An 18,134-nucleotide genomic window follows, 5' to 3' on the forward strand; every position below is an offset into this window, starting at 1 on the left:
TGCCCCCACTCCGGCGCAGACAGCCCCCAAAGTTGTCCGGACTCCCCAGACCTCGCCCTCTCCTCGGTCCCTGGAACCCTCCAAAGGGATGGACCAGCGTCCGCATGTGGAACCTCTCTGGTCCAGGGCGCTCACTTCGGGGATCCCGGGCGCACTGAGGTCGGGAAAGCTGTGGCGAGGGAGGTTGTGCAAATCCAGAGTCAGCCTGAGTCCCCACAGCTTGCACCCTAAGCTCTCCCTGCCTCCCTCCTCGGAGACGAGGAAACTTCCCCAGCACCCACCTTTAGCCGCGAGGAGGCGGCGCTGCGGGCTGCCCCCGCCGCCGCCGCCGCTGCCGCTCCCCACGCCCAGCGCCAGCAGGAGCGGCACCCAGCACAGCCTCCCAGTCAGCATCCTCGACACCGCCGCCGCCGCCGCCGCCGCCGCCGCCGCCGCCGCCACCGCCACTTCCAACGAGCTGCCGCCGCCGCCTACTCCCCGCGTCGGCTCGCCTCCCGCTGTCCGCCGGGCTGCGGGCAGCCTCGCCCTTCCGCTGGGTGCGTTTCGGGCGCCGCCGCGCTCGGCCTCCGGTGTCCGCCGCCGCGCCGCTCGCTCGCCGGCAGCAGCCGCGCTTACTGGCGCGGACCCCGAGCGGCTCCGGCGCTCACCCCGGGACGGCCCGTGACGTCACGGAAGGAGGGAGGTGGCTCCTGCATATTAATGAGACGCGGACACTGGCAGCGGCTTCTGCGCTCGCGGCTTCGCGGCCCCGACCCCCAACTTTCCTCCGCCGTCCTCGAGCTCCTGGGCGCTTCTGCTCCACTCCTCCTACTCCAGGCGGGACTCCGTTCCCAGAGGATCCGGGGAGCGGCTACCGGGAGCCCTCCGGCCCTGCGGCCCCGCTCCGGCTCTCAGTGGGTGGCTGGCTCGCTCAGAAGTCACCTGGGGCCTGAGCGTCGTCTGCAGGGACGCAGGACACCGTGCCCCGCCACGCCCTTGGAGCTGACAGCGGTGCGGAGGGGCGGGCGGGCGTTGCTGCGGGTCCTGCCCTTGGCCGGGTCTCTGGAAATTCTATGCCGCCTGGTCTGGGGAGGGCGCCATGCACACGCTCGAGTTGGAAAGCGCGAGTTCTGCTCTGAGTTGCGGAGCCGGGTAAATCACCAAGGACCCGGAGGGCAATGGCAATGGCGGGACTCTGCACCATCGTGGAGGCTGGTGGACCAGATCACAAAAGGCAGACTTGGGTGTGCTGGGCCTGACAAGGCTACAGTGGGACAGAAACTTCCCTGCAGTGTGGTGCCAGGCAAGAAGTTACCATCTTTCTGTTCACTCCACGTATCTTAAGACCAAGCCACCTGACGTCATGCCTCGTAACACCTCATGCCATTGAGTAATTGTCAGTTTCCCGAGTGCAAGGGCTGTGAACTCTTGACGGCCCCTCACCACCCCCAGGCCACACAAGGTTCATCGAGCTACTCCATAAACATTAACTAATAAATCCTTGACCATATTTGCATATACTTACATGCAGTGCCAATATCACACACAGGTCAGGGTTCACAAGGAATAGATAAGGAAACAGAGAAACATAGAAACAAACGAAAGTTATTTATTCATTGATTCAACACGTTTATTGAGCATCTAGACAGAGTGTGTCATCCTGCCACGGGCCACTAAATTAGACACTAGAGGTCCAAAAGACTAAGGAAAGTTTTCTGTCCTCTCCTCAAAGCCTTTGTTCCTGAGAAGCCGGCGATGGCAGTAAAAAGCAATTACAATGCTTTGTAAGTGTTATGGCCGTGCACATTCTTTATGTTGCTAGATATGAGCCTATACAAATCAATTAACAAAATGTATATGTTACAATGGTGTCTAAACAGCATCCTATAATTAATAGCTGTAGTTTGGGGTACTCAACAAAGCCATAAAATCCATTAACAGCCCTTGTGCTGCTCAGCAGCTCTGCACTGCCCTGGCAGCTTACCCGGAGCCGGAGCCGCTGCAGTTGTGCAGACTGACTTTTCTGCATTTCTAGGCACCGAGAGGTGCTTGGGGTATAGCCATGAATCCTGGTGGCTGCAGGGAGGTTCAGCCTGGGCAGGGTGCTTCACCTGCAGATCTCCTTTAATGCACAAAACCAATATCTGTGCTGTTGTCATTTCACACAGGAGCAGACCGGGAGGCTCACGGAAGTTATGTGACTTCCTTGCCCAAGGTCAAAGGACTAATAAATGCCTCAGGCCAGCAAGAGGCTCTTGCCTTCTTCAGACTTCAGGTCAGGATCTGGAAAGGATGGCATGGAGAAGGGGAAGCTGACACAGGCAAGATCACGGACATCAGCAAATAGAGGAGAAATATAAATCTGTCTCATTTTCTTCCATTTATGCTCCATCCAATTACGTATCTGCCTCCCCTTGATTTTCCAATAAGCAGACTTACCTTACTAACTTAGCTGCACTGTCCCTTGAGGTCATTCTACTGAGTTCCTTTAAGACCATCTGGTTAGTGCCAAGAATTTTACGTGAAATTTCAAATGCAGACCAAACAATGAGAAAGAAGGAAATACAGCTGATTGGAAAGCATCCCCACCCCAAGTAGATCAACACAAAACACAGCACAGAAAAACACCAGGGGGCAGGCCAGTGACCAAGAAGCACAGCATTGCTAGCTTCCATCTCCTCCTCCACCAATGGGGGTAATAACAGTGCCTATCGTGGAAGATAAAGCACACTAATGGCCCCTATTTGTTCATGTCCCCCCGGAATTCATCCCCTTTAGATGTACTCTGCCCCCCAGCTCAGAGCTTGACCATGTGCCTTGCTCTGGCCAGTGAGACAGTAAGTGCATGTTTCCTCTTCCTCTCTTGGACCCCTCCCACCATGGCGAGAAGAAGCCCCGGAAAACCTGCAGGAAGGTGAGAGGAGACCACGTGGAGTAGAGCTGAGCTGTCTAGCCAGCCAAGGCCGTCCCGGGTGGTCACCCAATGACCACCTCCCTCAGCTGAACATAGACACATGAACAAGCCCAGCCCATACCAGCCAAGCCTGACCCACATCAGAGCTGCCCAGCTGACTCATGAGAAATAATAAATGGTTGTTGCATTAGGCCACTTTCTTTTGGGGTGGTTAATAAGGAGCATTACACCTACTTCATATGGGCATTACAAGAAGGAAAGGAGAAAATGTATTGGAAACACTCAACATGGTGCCTGGCACATAGTCATTGTTCAGTAAACATAAAAACGTCTCCCTTTCATCCCTACTTCCCAAGTCTCTGAAGTGCCAGTCAGAACCCTGACTTGTGTTGCTTGAGAGAAAGTCTTCTGTATGGAACACTGCTGCGCCCTCCGCTTGTGCTGGGCCATTGCAGATGCAGAAATGCCTAAAGCAACCCAAGAGTTAATGGGCCCCCATTCACTTGGTGCCAGGCTTTGCAATGGGGGTTTTGCATTCCATACATCATTTAATCCTTGCAATAACAGGTGTTATTTTCCCCAGATTACTGCCAAAGAAAGGTTGAGTAGCATCCACATTCACCTAATTGTACAGAATATGAATTCATGCCTGCCTAATTCCAAATTCCATCTTTCTCCCACACATCATGGTTTTGAGAGAAGTATGGAGGATAAGTGAGCAACAAAAAATAGTTTGAAATCAGAAGAGGCAGCTTTGGGAATTCAATTTTTTAAAAATTGTTACCCACCATCACTTAAGAATGATGACCATTTAAATAACTAAGTGGCACCAAAGTAGTGATACAGATCTCTGAATTTGCTGAGGCTGCACCCTTCATTCTTGACTCACTATTGGGGCGTGTTCCTTTACATGACCTTTCTCCAAAATTGGTGAACAGGATGATATAAGGCATTGGTCACTTTAAGCTCCCAGCCCAGGGCCCCACCTGGTGATGCAGTAATGAATCTCAGACAATTTATTTGGGTCAATAATTTTTAATAAATAAATAACTCTCCCATTTCAGAAAAGAGAATCTAACAGGCATGGACCTGATAGAAACACAGCCATTCCCTCTCATTTTCACCAGGGTCATTAATGCCTTGCCCAATTAAGCACCAAAACACCGCCTCTGAATTATTTAAACTGGATAAATGGAGAAAATAAATAAATGATGCCAGCTGATGGAAACTTATTTTTAAAAAGAAAATTAAACTGAGGCTTGCTACATGACCTAAATTTAATTTCACTGAAAATACTTGACTTTAAAAGAAGGATGGAAAACCTGATTCTTGAAGAACTGGAGTCATTTATTGCTCATGTTCCCCATCTTCGCTGGCAAAGCTGGGTCTCTGTGACCCACGAGGAACTGGACAGGTTACAGAATTTTCAACATCTCTCATATGTTTTGGTGCTAGTGCAGACGCTGCTGCTGCCAGAGGAGCTTTTTAAAGTTTGGGCATTTATCTTGAAGAAAAAGCGAGACAAGCTTGTTCACAACCACATCCAGTTCATGTTCGACATTGTTTAGACATGAGTGTTCTATGTTTGGCGAGGCAGAGTGCCTGACTGAAAACAAAGATGTCATTGATTATAGCAAGGAATTATTCTGGTACACTCTCCTGCACTTTCCTTGGACCTTTATACCCTGTGATTTAAAACAAACAAACAAACAAACAACAACAACAACAAAAACCAGCCATAACATTCAATGACCTTTCTCCCATTGAGGAATGGCCTCTATCTTTTCTCCCCTTGAATCTGAGCAGGCTTGTGACTGCTTCTACCCAAAGAATCTGACAGAAGCAATGTTGTGTGACTTTCCAGACTAAATCAAAAAGGCAGTGTGGCTCTGCCTTGTGCACCGGGATGCTCACTTTCGGAGCCCAGAGCAAAGTCCAGCTACCCAGAGGCCACCATGCTGTGAGGATCCCAGGCCATGGGAGGCCACATGTAGATGGGCTGACAGCCCCAGCTGAGTCCAACATTGGAGTCACCCCAGAACTTCCAGATAATTCCATTTCCTAGCTGCTAAATCATCACCAGCTGTTTGGATCTTCCCAACTAAGGCCTCAGACAACATGGAACAGAGTCAAACCATTCCCACTGTGACTTGCCTGAATTCCTCACCTTCAGAATCCACGAGTGTCGCAGAAGGGTTGTGTAGCAGCACATAAAATACTGACCAGTTTAAACTGGTTTTGCTTCCTTAAACAGGTTGTTAATTAATCAAGCCTTGAGTTATTTTACAGAGATAGCACTGTGCAGGTGTGAGACAGGAACCCATGTCGCTAGCATGACCCTGGAACCAAGAATCCTTAGTCTAGAGAACTTAGAATCGAAATATTGCCACTGAAGCCCTCTATGAAGCAAGAAATCCTTCCAGAAGGAAAATCTGACTTCTGGCAGCCGAGTAGCTTATATGCACTAATTCAAGGCTGATCAAACAGCTTTCAAGTTTGACATTCCCTTAACCCCTTAAATTTCACCCTGAACCCTGTATCAGGGAGATAGATTTGAGAGCCTTGCCTTTTGTCTCCTTGCTGGTTGACCTCTCAATAAAGCTCTTTCTTTTCTCAGAAACCAGTGCCATAGTATTGGCTTCTATGTGTGTCAGGCAGGGAGCTTTTGCTCAGTAACAGGTGTTGATGCCACTAAGTTTGGAGGTAGTTTGTGATGCACCAAGAGTAACTTGAGCACTTATTCTAATTTGTTCCCTACAACCAAGAACAAGAAAAGAGAAATATGGTGATGTAAGTCATCTGTGTAATGTGTAATTAGTCCCATTTCGTAGCTCAAATGTTGAGACTTGTAGAGTTCAAGAAAGGGAACCAGTGGGGTTTAGTGGAAAGAGAATGACCTCTAGAATCAGGCAAACCTAGGTTCCAAACCCAGCTCTACCATTTTCTAAGTAAGTACGACTCAAGAAAGCTACTTATTCTATTTGAACCTGAACTTCCTCATCTACACATCAGGATGTAGTATGTAACCTAATATAACAAGGTTGTTTTTAGGGTTAAATGAATAGTAAAGAGGTGAATCCTTTCCCTGCCAAGTGGTAGAGAGGCAGTAAATAAAGCCATCGATAGTGATGGCAGATACTCAGAGGGCCACACCTGCTGATGCTGGCTTTTTTCTGACTCTTAGTTCAGCATTTGTTTTCTATGCAGGAAAAGCATGAACACATGGACACACATGGGACCATCCCAGCTCCAGCCCCACTGGCAGCTTTGCCAACACAGCTGCAAGAAGCAGCCAGAGCCAGCCAGATGTTCTGTGAGTATCTAAATCTGCTGTGTCAGTCCAGGGCTTTGTTCCACTAAGGTGGGATGAGAAGGAATCTGCCATTTATTGAGCACCTACTATGAGCCAGACTCATTTGGTCCTCCAACATCCCTGGAAGGTGACTTATTATTCCCATTAGTCACCTAGAGAAATTAAGGCTCAAAGACATGAAGTCACACTGTGTGTAAGGGTTCTTCAGAGATAGATAGATAGATGGCTAAAGACAGAGAGATAGATACTGAGAAATAGATATGGATATAATCATATATATTTCTATCTCTATTTCAATCATTAGATAGATAGATGGATGGATAGATAGATAGATAGATAGATAGATAGAGTAGATATGGAGGGAGAGAAGGAGAGAGATTTATTATAAGGAATTGGCGCATGCAATTACAGAGGCTGACAAGTCCCAAGATCTGGGCCCTGGACACCCAAGAGAGCCAATGGTGTAGTTCCGAGTCCGAAGGCCTGAGAACCAGAAGAACCAATGGCATAGTTCCAGTCCAAAGGCTGGCAGCCTAGAGATTCAGAAAGAGCCAATATTTCGATTCTCTTACTCTGGGAGGATCAACCTTTTTGTTCCACTCAGGCCTTCAGCTGATTGGGTGAGGACCACCACAGGAGGGAGGGCCATCTTCTTTACAGATCCAAATGTTAATCTCATCCAGACACACCCTCACAGACACACCCAAGTCTGGGCACCCTGTGACCCAGTCAAGTTGACACAGAAAACTCACCATCACACACAGCTATAAATGAAGGAGTGAGATTTGAACTAAGGTCTGTGTCTGTCACTGAAGTCATATTTTTCCATCTGAGTGAGACACGTTGTCCAGCTTCCATCACGGCTGTAGGTGCAGGGTTCGGATAGAGACCAGGAGGGCTGCCTGGAGTCACCTTGACTGTGATACCAGCACAAGTTTCGCACAGCAGTCTTTGCCTTTCAGTGTGCCTGCACGGCTTCCTGGGACCTGGTCCTGCCTCCCTGCTGTCTAAATCACAAGTTCTTCTGCCAGACATTCCTGCCTTCTTTCCTTTCTCTGGGGCCTGACTTGAATCCCAGGCCCTAAGTTGCCCTCTGTCCCCATCCTATCCTGCATGGTCTTTATCTAACCTGCTGCCTAACCATCCATACCAGCTCCCCCTCACTGCTCAGATACTCTCTAAGGCTCCCCATGACGATAGCTGAAGGTCAAAATTCCTTCACCAGGATCCAAGACACTCAGCAGCCTGGCCTCTACTACCGATAACTTGACTTCCTGTGACTCCATCATGTATAAACTATGTTCCAGGCTGCTGCCTTCCATCTGTGCAAAGGCGCCCTGGCAGCCCTGCTTCTGCACCTTTGCTCACACTGTATCTTCTACCATCATGGCTTGAATTGCATCCCCCCCAAATTCATATATTGAAGTCCTACCCCTAGCACCTCAGACTGTGATTATATTCAGATATAACAGGATCTTTTAGGAGGTAATTAAGTTAAAATGAGGTCATTAGGGTGGCCAATATGACTGGTGTCCTAAGAAAAGGAAATTTGGACACACACCCGGAAGGCCATGTAAAGACACAGGGAGAAGACAGTCATGTACAAGCCAAGGAGAGAGGCCTCTGCAGAAATCAACCTTGCCAACAACTTGATCTCAGACTTCCAGCCTCCCATATTATGAGAAAGTTAATTATTTAAGCCCATCAGTCTATGTTCCTTTGTTATGGCAGCCCTAGCAAACTAACAGACGACCGGCAGTCTCTCCCTCTTTCCCCACCTCATCACTCAGTCCTTCCTCCAATAATCCTACCTTCTCCTAACTCCCCAGCCCCGGTTAATCTTCACACCAAAGGCTTCCCAGCACACTTACAATAAAAGAAGAACATTTTTGTCTAACTCACAAAACCCTGCTTGATCTGCTCCCACCTGCATCTTAGACTGTTCTCTCCTGGTCCACTGGCCTTCGGTCCTTTGAACATACCAAGCTCTTCTCTGCCTTAGGATTGAATGACCTCCTGAAATTTTAGTTCTTTCTGACTATCAGGTGACATTCAGGTCTCATCTTAAATGTCACCTCCCCAGAGAGTCCACCAAGTTACTGTCTACTCTCTTTTAATTCTCTGCAGTCACTCTTTGCTGGTATTTTCTTGTGAATTTACCTGCTTATTTCCCCCCTTGTCTCTTCCCAATAGAAGACAGACTTTAGGAGAGGAGAGACACATGTGGCCGGCAGGTGGGTGCTAGATACTTACTTGTTGAATGAATGAACAAGTGGTTAGCCTTCTCTGAGCAGAGCATTTTTTTTCTGCATCACTCTTTTTTGACTATTTCACCAAACATCATATTGCAAAACCACTTTAATGTCCACTCTCCTTATAAAAATCTAGAAGTTATATTTTCATGTAGCTTGAGCATCAAGCTGGAAAATTAAAAAAATTCTTACTGATGGGGATGGTGGTAAAGAGTAAGAGAGTATCTTGATGAGTGGGTGGTGAGAGTATTGTTTTCATTTTATACGTGATGTAGTGGAAGCACAGAGAGGTTACATCGTGGGCTTAAAGTCACACAGCCTGGGCTAGATTCTAGTTCTTTTGTTGCCTGACCCAAAGCTCTTTCTCTAGATGGTGTCCAGTTACATAATGGGGGTTAAGAGGTATACAAACATCAGTGCTTAAAATGCCTGGAGCTGACCAGACTAGGAGCCAGGAAATGCCCTCCACACCAACAGCCCAATGGAGAGGTTCCCTTGAGAGAAAAGCGAAAGGGTAAGTATTTCTCTGCTTTCCCAGTTCAGAGAAAGAGGCTACCCATGCCTGCTCGTTCTCTTTCACAGTCTTCCATGTTTGCTAGACTGCTCCAAGGATATCATTTCACCTAAGTAATTTTAAAGTTTTATGTCTTTCATATTTCTCAATATTTAAGAAATTCTTTTCCAGGTTGGCATGGTAATGTGTAGTGAATCATGTGTCCAAAGGGGACAGGATATATTATAGCACCTTCACATGATGTTCTACAACATCTGGGAATATCAGAAAGCTGGTGTCGTGTGGTGGCACATGACAAACGGTGTGTATTTGCCAGCAGAGGAATTGAAGGCCATTAAAAACCCGATGCCTTCCCTCAATGGCAGAGTGTGCCTTCCTTCCTGCTTTAGTTCACGAGCAACTGAATATTGGAAGCTGACTTTATTGGAAAAAAATACCAAACTATTTTTTAGATTTAGAGTTTAGGGATGAATACTCTTAAATCAGACTACTGAAATCCAAAGTAAATTCATTTTCCTAAAATTGGTCTAAAGGTTGATTTAATACTGCAGCTACCTAGGAGAAAGAGAGAGAAGGAGGGAGAGAGAGAGAGAGAAAGAGGATTTTTCAAAGAGCAAGTGAGCAAACAATGATTAAGCATTTTAAGAATTTATATAATACAATTCATATACACGAATATGAAACTTTGTACTTTACAAAAAGAGATTAAGGCTTCTTTTAAACCCTTTATAGAAACTGATCAGATGCCTGTATCTTCAAAGTGCTTAAAACATGCCTGTAATTAATAAATTCTTTAAATAGCTGAGCTGTTATTGAGGAGTAAATATGCCACAAAGACACTTTGAGACACCCACTGCTAGTTCACCAACAGGTCCTCATGGAAGAAAACTCTAAGATGGAAGAAGAAATAAGAAATAGTGAACAATAAAAAATATGTGCATAGATCTAAATGAGATTTAAGCAATACAACAAAATAATACAACAGAAATAATAGCCAAAATAACTGAGTACCCTGAGTGTCATATAAACAAAATAGCAACAAAATACTGGGCAAAAATAGCCTGAACACTAGGAGGGAAAGATCTTAATTAAAATAGTCTTTGTTTACAAGTATGCTTGCTTAAACATTCAGGGTAAGCAATTAAATATGATATAGAACAAATATCAAAACAGAAACAGATTCACAGACATAGAGAGCAGACTAACGGTTACCCGGGGGTAACAAGGGTGGAAAGAGATAAATTGGGAGTTCAAAATTTGCACCTCTTGGGGAATGATGGAAATGTTACCTGTCTTGATTGTGGAGGTGGTTTCATTGGTGTATACATCTATCAAAATTCATCAAATTGCAATGTGCGTAGTTTACTGTTCTGAAATATGTGTAGTTTACTGTTCAGGAATCATACCGTAATACTGAGGTGGGAAGCCCCATAAAAAGACCGGCAGGACCCCCAGGCAGGGCCACTACTCTCCTGCCATCACCATCTGGTTCCCTGGCCCAGAGGCTCTATCTCACTTTTTCCTCTGAAACGGCTTATTTACCCCTAAAATTCTATTGGTTCCCTGAACTCATTTCTGATTGGTTGTTTCCTTCACTCCTGATTGGTTATTTCTCTCACTCCTGATTGGTCCTTTTCCTTCATTCCTGATTGGTTATTTCTCTCCCCGACTGATCTAGTTCTACAAAGCTTGTTCCTAATTGGTCAACTTTTGTTATACTTTATTTGCATATGATGTTGCAAAGTGTAAACTGGCAGCCTATAAAAGCCTGTGTAAACCTATAGACGCCATCCAGAGTTTGGAGTGTTAACTCTTGTGGGCCCGGTGGCGTAATAAACCTGCGTTCTTCAACTGTCCGAGCGCTGCTTCGTCTCTCCCTGGATCCAGGTTTCTGTCACAACTGAGCTATAACGCTGAGCTGTAACACATTTTTCCACAACAATGCAGGTGTTTAAAAACCTATAGAACATATAATTTCAAATAATTAAGGAGGAAAGAAGGTGGAAGAAAATGTGATCAAACAAATGACAGTAAAGGAATAAAAAAATTAGCATAGAAAAGTGAATTTATTAGAACAAAATTAATTGATATGAAAAATCCAAATACACCATTACTAAATATGAAAGGACTAAATTTACCTATTAATAGAGATTCAAAATTAGGTATTTTTAAAATGCTACCATAAACTGTTTACAAGTGAACTGCCTTAAAAAATTGAAAACTACATTGTGTGTACTTATATGTGTGTATAAAAAAGTACTACTACAATTCATGGAGGTCATTAAATATAGAATATTAAATTTGCCAGGAAGATTTAGTAGTTCTAATCTTCCATTTACTTAATAAAAAAATCTCAAAATGTGTAAAGTAAAAATGTATGTAATTACGAGAATATCCATGAACTTACAATCATAATAAAATATGCTAATGCACTTCATTTTGTAAGTTGTATGTCACATCTATAAGGTTTTAGCAAGAATAGAGAAAATTTGAACAATACCATGAGAAATTCTGCTCTAATGGACAAATTTAAACCCAGCAATGAACAATTAAAGAATACAATTTAATTTTCAATTACAAATTGGATATTTACAAAGCAAATATCATCAAGTACCAAGAAATCTCTATCATCTAGAGGATATTTTTATTACCATTATACTAAAATACAACTGAGAGCAAAAGATGTTATTAACTGCTCACATTTGGAAATAAAAGTGATAAATTTCTAAATGATTAATGGGCCAAAGAGAAAATTGAAACTAAGAAACATTTAGAAGCTGAAAAATAGCGAAATACTACATATTAACACTTAGAGAATGAAGATAATTTGGTATTTAGAAAGAATATTCTTTAATGTTCATCTTGGAAAAGATGAATATCTGAAGATTTTTCAGTTAAGCATCCAACTCAAAAAGTTAGAAAATGGACAACAACAGTACTTAGGACTGTGGGAAGCAACGGACAGAGAATTGGACCAGCAGTCAGAGCCCAGAAATAGATGAATACATATATAAAAACTTAATACGTGCTTAGAAGTCAATGGGGGAAAGGTTAGACTACTCAATCAGTGACTATAAAAGAAATCCAGATGGAACAAAGGTTTCATTCTAAAACTGCAAAATTATAAATTTTAAAAGAAATTTTAGGAGAATATATGTGTGACTTAAAAGTCTAGAAGAATTTCCTAAGCACAAAACAAAAAGCACAAATCATGGAGAAAAGTATTTGATATGATCAGTACATCGAAATTAAGAACTTTGGTCATTAAAAGACACCATAAAAAATAAAATGTGAAACCATGGGGTGAAAATTGGTATTTGCAATCCCTATAACTAACAAAGGATTGGTATCAGAATATAGGAAGAACTTCTACAAATCAATACAAATAAACTAAGCAATTAAGAAACCAGGGGAAATTTATAAACTGGCAGTTTATAGGAAAATAAATCTGAAAGGCAAACAAACACACAAAGAGATACTCAATATCACAGGTCATCAGGGCAATAGAAATTAAAAATGATAAAAAGATACTGCTGTGATCTGAATATTTGTATCCCCCCCAAATTAGTATTGCAACGTAACCCTCACGTTGATGGTTTTAGGACTTGGGGTCTTTGGGAAGTGAGTGGGTTATCATTAGGTGATTAGGCTCCGACTTCAAGATTGGGGTTAGTTTCCTTAGAAACGACATCCCGCAGAGATTCCTTGCTCCTTTGGCCATGTCGAGGAGTGGGCAGCCCAGCAGAAAGCCCTCATCTGACCATGCTGGTACCCTGACTTTGGATTTCCAGCCTCCAGAGCAGTGAGAGATAACATCCTATTGTGTGGACGCTACCCAGACTGCGCTATTTTGCTATAGCAGCCCAGACGGACTAAAACAGACACCATTTCATATTTATCAAAATAAAAGAGTTGTGAAAGCCTAATAAAACCATACTTCGGTGAGAAGGAAGAGCATTGGTAAAATTCATACACTGATCGTGGGAATGTAACTGACAGAAGCACGTTGGAAAGCACTAGGTAGAATCTACCAGAACTAATTATGCACATACACTGCACCATCCAGAGTGGTTTCATAGGGCTACAGTAACCAACTACCCCAAGCTGGCTGACTTAAAAAAACACATTTATTCTCTCACAGTTCTGGAGGCCAGAATATGAAATCACAGTGTCCGCTGTGCTGTGCTCTGTCTGAAGACTTTAGGGGAAGATCCTGTCAGTTTCCGCTAGCCCTGTTCCTTGGCTGTGGCAGCATGACTCTAATCTCTGCCTCTGTCTTCACATGACATTCTCTCTGGGTCTCTATGTCTTCATACAGCTGTCTTCTTGTAAGGACACCAGTCATAGTGGACAAGGAGCCCACCCTACTCATAGGACTTCATCTTAACAGAACCAATTATATCTGCAAGGACTCTATTTCCAAATAAGGTCATATTCTGAGTACTGGGAGTAAGGGAGACTTTCTGAGGAGGCGTATAATTCTATCCATAATACCTAGTCATAGCTATTAGCTATAGATTTTAAAAATATACACATGAACATGAAAATGTGTGTGTGTGTGTGTGTGTATATATATATATATATATATATATATATATATATTCATTACAGCATTTTTAATAATTATGAAAAAAGAAAAATACAAATATCCATCAACTGGAAATGTGTTCATCAATTATGATATATTCATGTAATGGAATATTACACAGCAGTTAAATTAAATTAAATAGGACTCATATCAAATGGGGAAACCAAATACATGGTAAGAAGAATAAAATGCAAATTGAAAGTTTCTACTTCCAACAATGTGATAGATTAGTTATTAAAAAAAAAAAAGACAAAACAGGAAAGTTTTAAATACATTGCTGATCTGACACAAAAATAAGGATTCTGCAAAATGAAAAATTAAGTGAAACTTGAAACCCTGGGAAGCATGTGAACAACAAAGCTGGCTCTGCCCTGAGTGATTTTGCCAGCCCTGTAGACCTTGAGCTTCACCTTTAATGTCTGCCTAGCATGTGATGTTCAGAACCTAAAGTCTACACTCCACTTTAAGAGCTTACACCTTTCCTATGAGAATGAGGAATAAACCTCATCACACAGAAAGGGACAGCAGGGACCCTTGTCTGCTGAAACCCTAGCCCTGGGTAAATGAAAAAATCTCCAGAGCATCCATAGATATAAACCAGCCATTTCATGTGATTGTGGTCTTAAATAAAAAATGTTATCTGTGCATTGTACAAATCCAAGCAGGAAATTGAAATTAAAGTCCCAAAGTGGTAGCACCTATAGGTGGCAAAAACAAATGTATACACTGAGGAATAAAACTTTGTGTAGCCCTCGAAGAATTACCACAGGTACATTTTGGAGTAATACAAACAGCACAAATTCAAAAACTACATACATGTATATGATTACAAACCAGCAAACAGAGCAAAAACAGACACACTAAGACATCAGGTATCAGAATTTAGAGACATAAAAATTTAAACAAATATGTTTAATATACCTGAAGAAATATAAAAGAATCTTGAAAAAAATCAACAGAAGAAACCATTAATGAAGCAGATTTTGGAAAGAACAAAATACAACTTCACAAATAAAAATATATAATTATTAAAATAAAAAATAAAAAATGAACAAATTAATCAACAAATTATACGGATCTGAAGAGAAAAATTTGGAACTGCAAAATAGATCCAAATAATTACTCAAAATTCAGGCCAGAGAGATTAAGAGTTTAAAAATATAAAAGAAATGTCAAAAGACATGAGAGCTAGATGGAGAATTCACTATAATTGGAATTCCAGAAGAGGCCAAGAGAGAGAATGGGAAGAAACAATACAAAAGTAAACAGCTCCTGGGAACATGCCAGAACTGTTGAGAGTCACCAAGTCTCCAATTCAGAAATTCTAACAAATTCAAAAAAGGGTAAATGTATTTTTAAAATCCACACAAAATACATCAAAGTGAAGCCTGAGAACACTACAGCAAAGAGAAGTACTTAAAGCAACCTACAAACAAAGAGCGATTTGATGCTGACTGTTCTGTAGCAACAGTGGGAACCAGGACACAAGATGCTGAAAGAAAAGTATTGTCGAAATCGTCTTTCCATGATAAAAATAAAATAATGCCATTTCAGACCAAAAAAAAAAAATTGTCAACAAAATTGCTGTCATTAACATAAATTGCAGAAGAATAGGGAAATAAACCCAGGTGGAAACTCTGAGTTACAAGAATTGTTGTGGTAGGCAGAGTAATGCCCCTGAAGATGTCCACATCCTAATCCTTGGAATCTGTAAATATATTACCTTACATGGCAAAGGAGAATTCAGGTAGCAGATGGAATTAAAGTTGTCAATCAGCTGATCTTAAAATAAGGCAATTACCCTGGATTATCTGAGTGGGCACAGTGTAATCACAATGGTCCTTAAATGTGGAAGAGGGAGGCAAAAGAGGAGGTCAGGGAAAGGACAGCAAGAGGAAAAGTTGGCCCAACGTGCTGACACTGAAGGCAGAGGGAGAGGGGAATGTGGGCCCCTTTCAGAAGCTGAGAAGGGCAAGGAAATGGATTGTCCCCAGAGCTTCCAGAAAAGAATGTCGCTCTGTCAACACCTTGACGTGGGTCCAATGAGACCCATTTTGGACTTCTGGACTACAGAACTGTAAAATGATAAATTTGCGTTATTCTGAGACACAAAGTTTGCAGAGTTTGTTACATCAGCAACATGAGACTAATACAAATAGGGAGCAAATGTATTAATAAATATCAGTTTGAATATATACAAAAATTCACATTGTAAAGTAATAGGAGCAGTGTCTATTTCAAAGGAGACAGGATAGGACTAAAATATTGGGCAATAATAGCAAATATGTTTTAGAAAATGTATTAGTCAGAATTCTGTCAGGAGATAGAATCCCCTCAGTGACTTGAACACAGAAAATGTGATACAAAGAATAGTTAACTGGAAACTGGAGTAATATGGAATTGGCTGCTGAGCGTGAAAGAAAATTACAAAGATTACAGGAATAGTCCATATAAGAAACCACCACTGTCCCGTAGGTAAGTTAGAGTACCCAGGGAAGAGTTCTCCACACCTTCCCTTGGACTGAGACCCAAACATCACTGGAAAGGGGGAGGGTATAGTTCAGCAGTAGAGCACGTGCTTAGCGTGCATGAGGTCCTGGGTTCACTCCCCAGGACCTCCATTTAAAAATAAAAAAGAGAAAGAAAAAAAAACTTCACAAACATCACTGGAAAGAGCAAAGCTTGGCTCACTGGACCAAGCAAAAAGTCACTGATGTGCAGCACTGGTGGGACCTATAAGGATCTATCCTCTGGTGTGACAGTAGAAGCCACAATCAGGTAGATATCAAGCCTCAGAATTTGGAAGGTGCTAGAGGAATCTGTTGGCTGCTGCTGGAAGCAGGGATTGGAAAGGCCATTCTCTGTAGTGGACTTCTGCATGCAGCTTGGATCAGTGTGGTTCCAGCCAGTTGTGGGAGCTGAAGGTCGCTAGAGAGGTCACTAGATATTGCCATAATTTGTTAGGTATGCATGCTAAAATAGCAGTTCAGCCGCTGAAAGAGTAAACACAGAAGATACAACTGCCCCAAAAAAGATACTGAAAAAACAAAGTGAAATGAGAAGAAAAACCACACTAGCAATTAACAATCAATCCAAAGAAGACAAGAAAAGAGGAGAGGAGAAGAGAAACAGAAAAAGTGGGACAAATGGAAAGTACATAGTTAGCAGGGAGAGATAAGTATATATTTTAAAAAATGCAAATGGAATAACTCTTCAATTAAAAGACAAAACTTGTCTGATTGGGGGAAAAAATCTTACTATGTGTTGATTATTGAATAACCAAGATGGCAGAGTAGGAAGACCTGAAGCTCACCTCCTCTTATGGGCACATCAAAATTACAGCTATTTACAGAGCAACTATCTCTAAATGACCTGAAGACTAGCAGGAAAGATTTTCCATAGCTAAAGATACGAAGAAGGAACCAAACAAGATGACAGGAGGAGTGGAGACACAGTGTAGTCAAGACCCACACCCCCAGGTAAGCCACCCACAAATGGGAAGATGATCACAGCTGCAGAGGTTCTCCCCACGGGGTGGGGTTTCTGAGCCCCATCAGGCTCCTCAGCCCCAGGGTCTTGCGCCAGGAGTTCAAGCCCCCAGAACATCTGGTTCTGAAGGCCAGTGGAGCTTCACGGGAGAGCTGGAGGGCTATAGGAAAAAGAGGCTTTGCTCTTAAAGGGTGCACACAAAATCTCACAAAAGAGACTTTAAAACAAAGACTGTAACAAGAGACAAAGAAGGACATTACATAATGATAAAAAGAGCAAACCAACAAGGAGAGTTAAATTGTAAATATATATGTACTCAAATATTTAGCAGCACCTAAATACATAAAGCAAATATTAACAAAAATAAAGGGAGAAATTGAAAGTAACATGATAATAGTAGGCGTCTTAAACACCCCATGTATGTCATCAGACAGATCAACCAAACAGAAAATGAGTAAGGAAACACTGGCCTTAAACAATAGATTAAATCAGATGCCCTTAACAAATATATAGAGAGCATTCCATCTAAAAGAGCATTTTCCAAAGAAGACATACAGATGGCCAACAGGCACAAGAAAAGATGCTCGGAGTGGGGAGGGTATAGCTCAAATGGTAGAGCACTTGCTTAGCGTGCACAAGGTCCTGGGTTCAATCCCCAGTACCTCCATTAAAAAAAAAAAAAAACTAGTAAGAAATAAATAAATTGAATGCATATATATTCATATATGACTGAAGCATTGTGCTATACACCAGAATTGACACAACATTGTAAACTGACTATAACTCAATAAAAAAAAAAGAAAGAAAAGAAATTACGCTCAACATCACTAATCTTCCAGGAAATGCAAATCAAAACCATAGTAAATGAAAATCAACCTCATAAGAGAGGTCAGAACAGCTATCATCAAAAATACAATCCATAACGAGTACTGGCAAGGATGTGGAAAAGAGGGCACCATCCTGCACTGTTGGTGGGATTGTAAATAGGTGCAGATATTATGAAAAACAGTACAGCATTTCCTCAAAAAATTAAAAATAGAACTGCCATATGAGGAATTTCACTTCTGGGTATTTGCCCAAAACAA

At 42.4% G+C, this 18,134-nt stretch overlaps 1 protein-coding gene across 4 annotated transcripts in view; it reads right to left on the reverse strand.

The window, feature by feature from the left end:
- Nucleotides 1-978, reverse strand: part of CLSTN2 (calsyntenin 2) — a 578,332-nt gene extending 577,354 nt beyond the window's left edge. For 3 of the 4 annotated variants that reach the window (XM_032487479.1, XM_032487468.1, XM_032487462.1), the window contains exon 1: nucleotides 282-977. In XM_032487479.1, coding sequence (XP_032343370.1) covers nucleotides 282-393 — 112 coding nt within the window. In that variant the 5' untranslated portion in view covers nucleotides 394-977. Of the gene's footprint in view, nucleotides 1-281 lie in introns of all 4 variants that reach the window. The other variant, XM_032487477.1, reaches the window with a different exon arrangement.
- Between the last annotated feature and the right edge of the window lie 17,156 nt (nucleotides 979-18,134).

This window comes from Camelus ferus, chromosome 1, assembly GCF_009834535.1.
Source record: "Camelus ferus isolate YT-003-E chromosome 1, BCGSAC_Cfer_1.0, whole genome shotgun sequence".
NCBI classification, from domain to species: Eukaryota; Metazoa; Chordata; class Mammalia; order Artiodactyla; family Camelidae; genus Camelus; species Camelus ferus.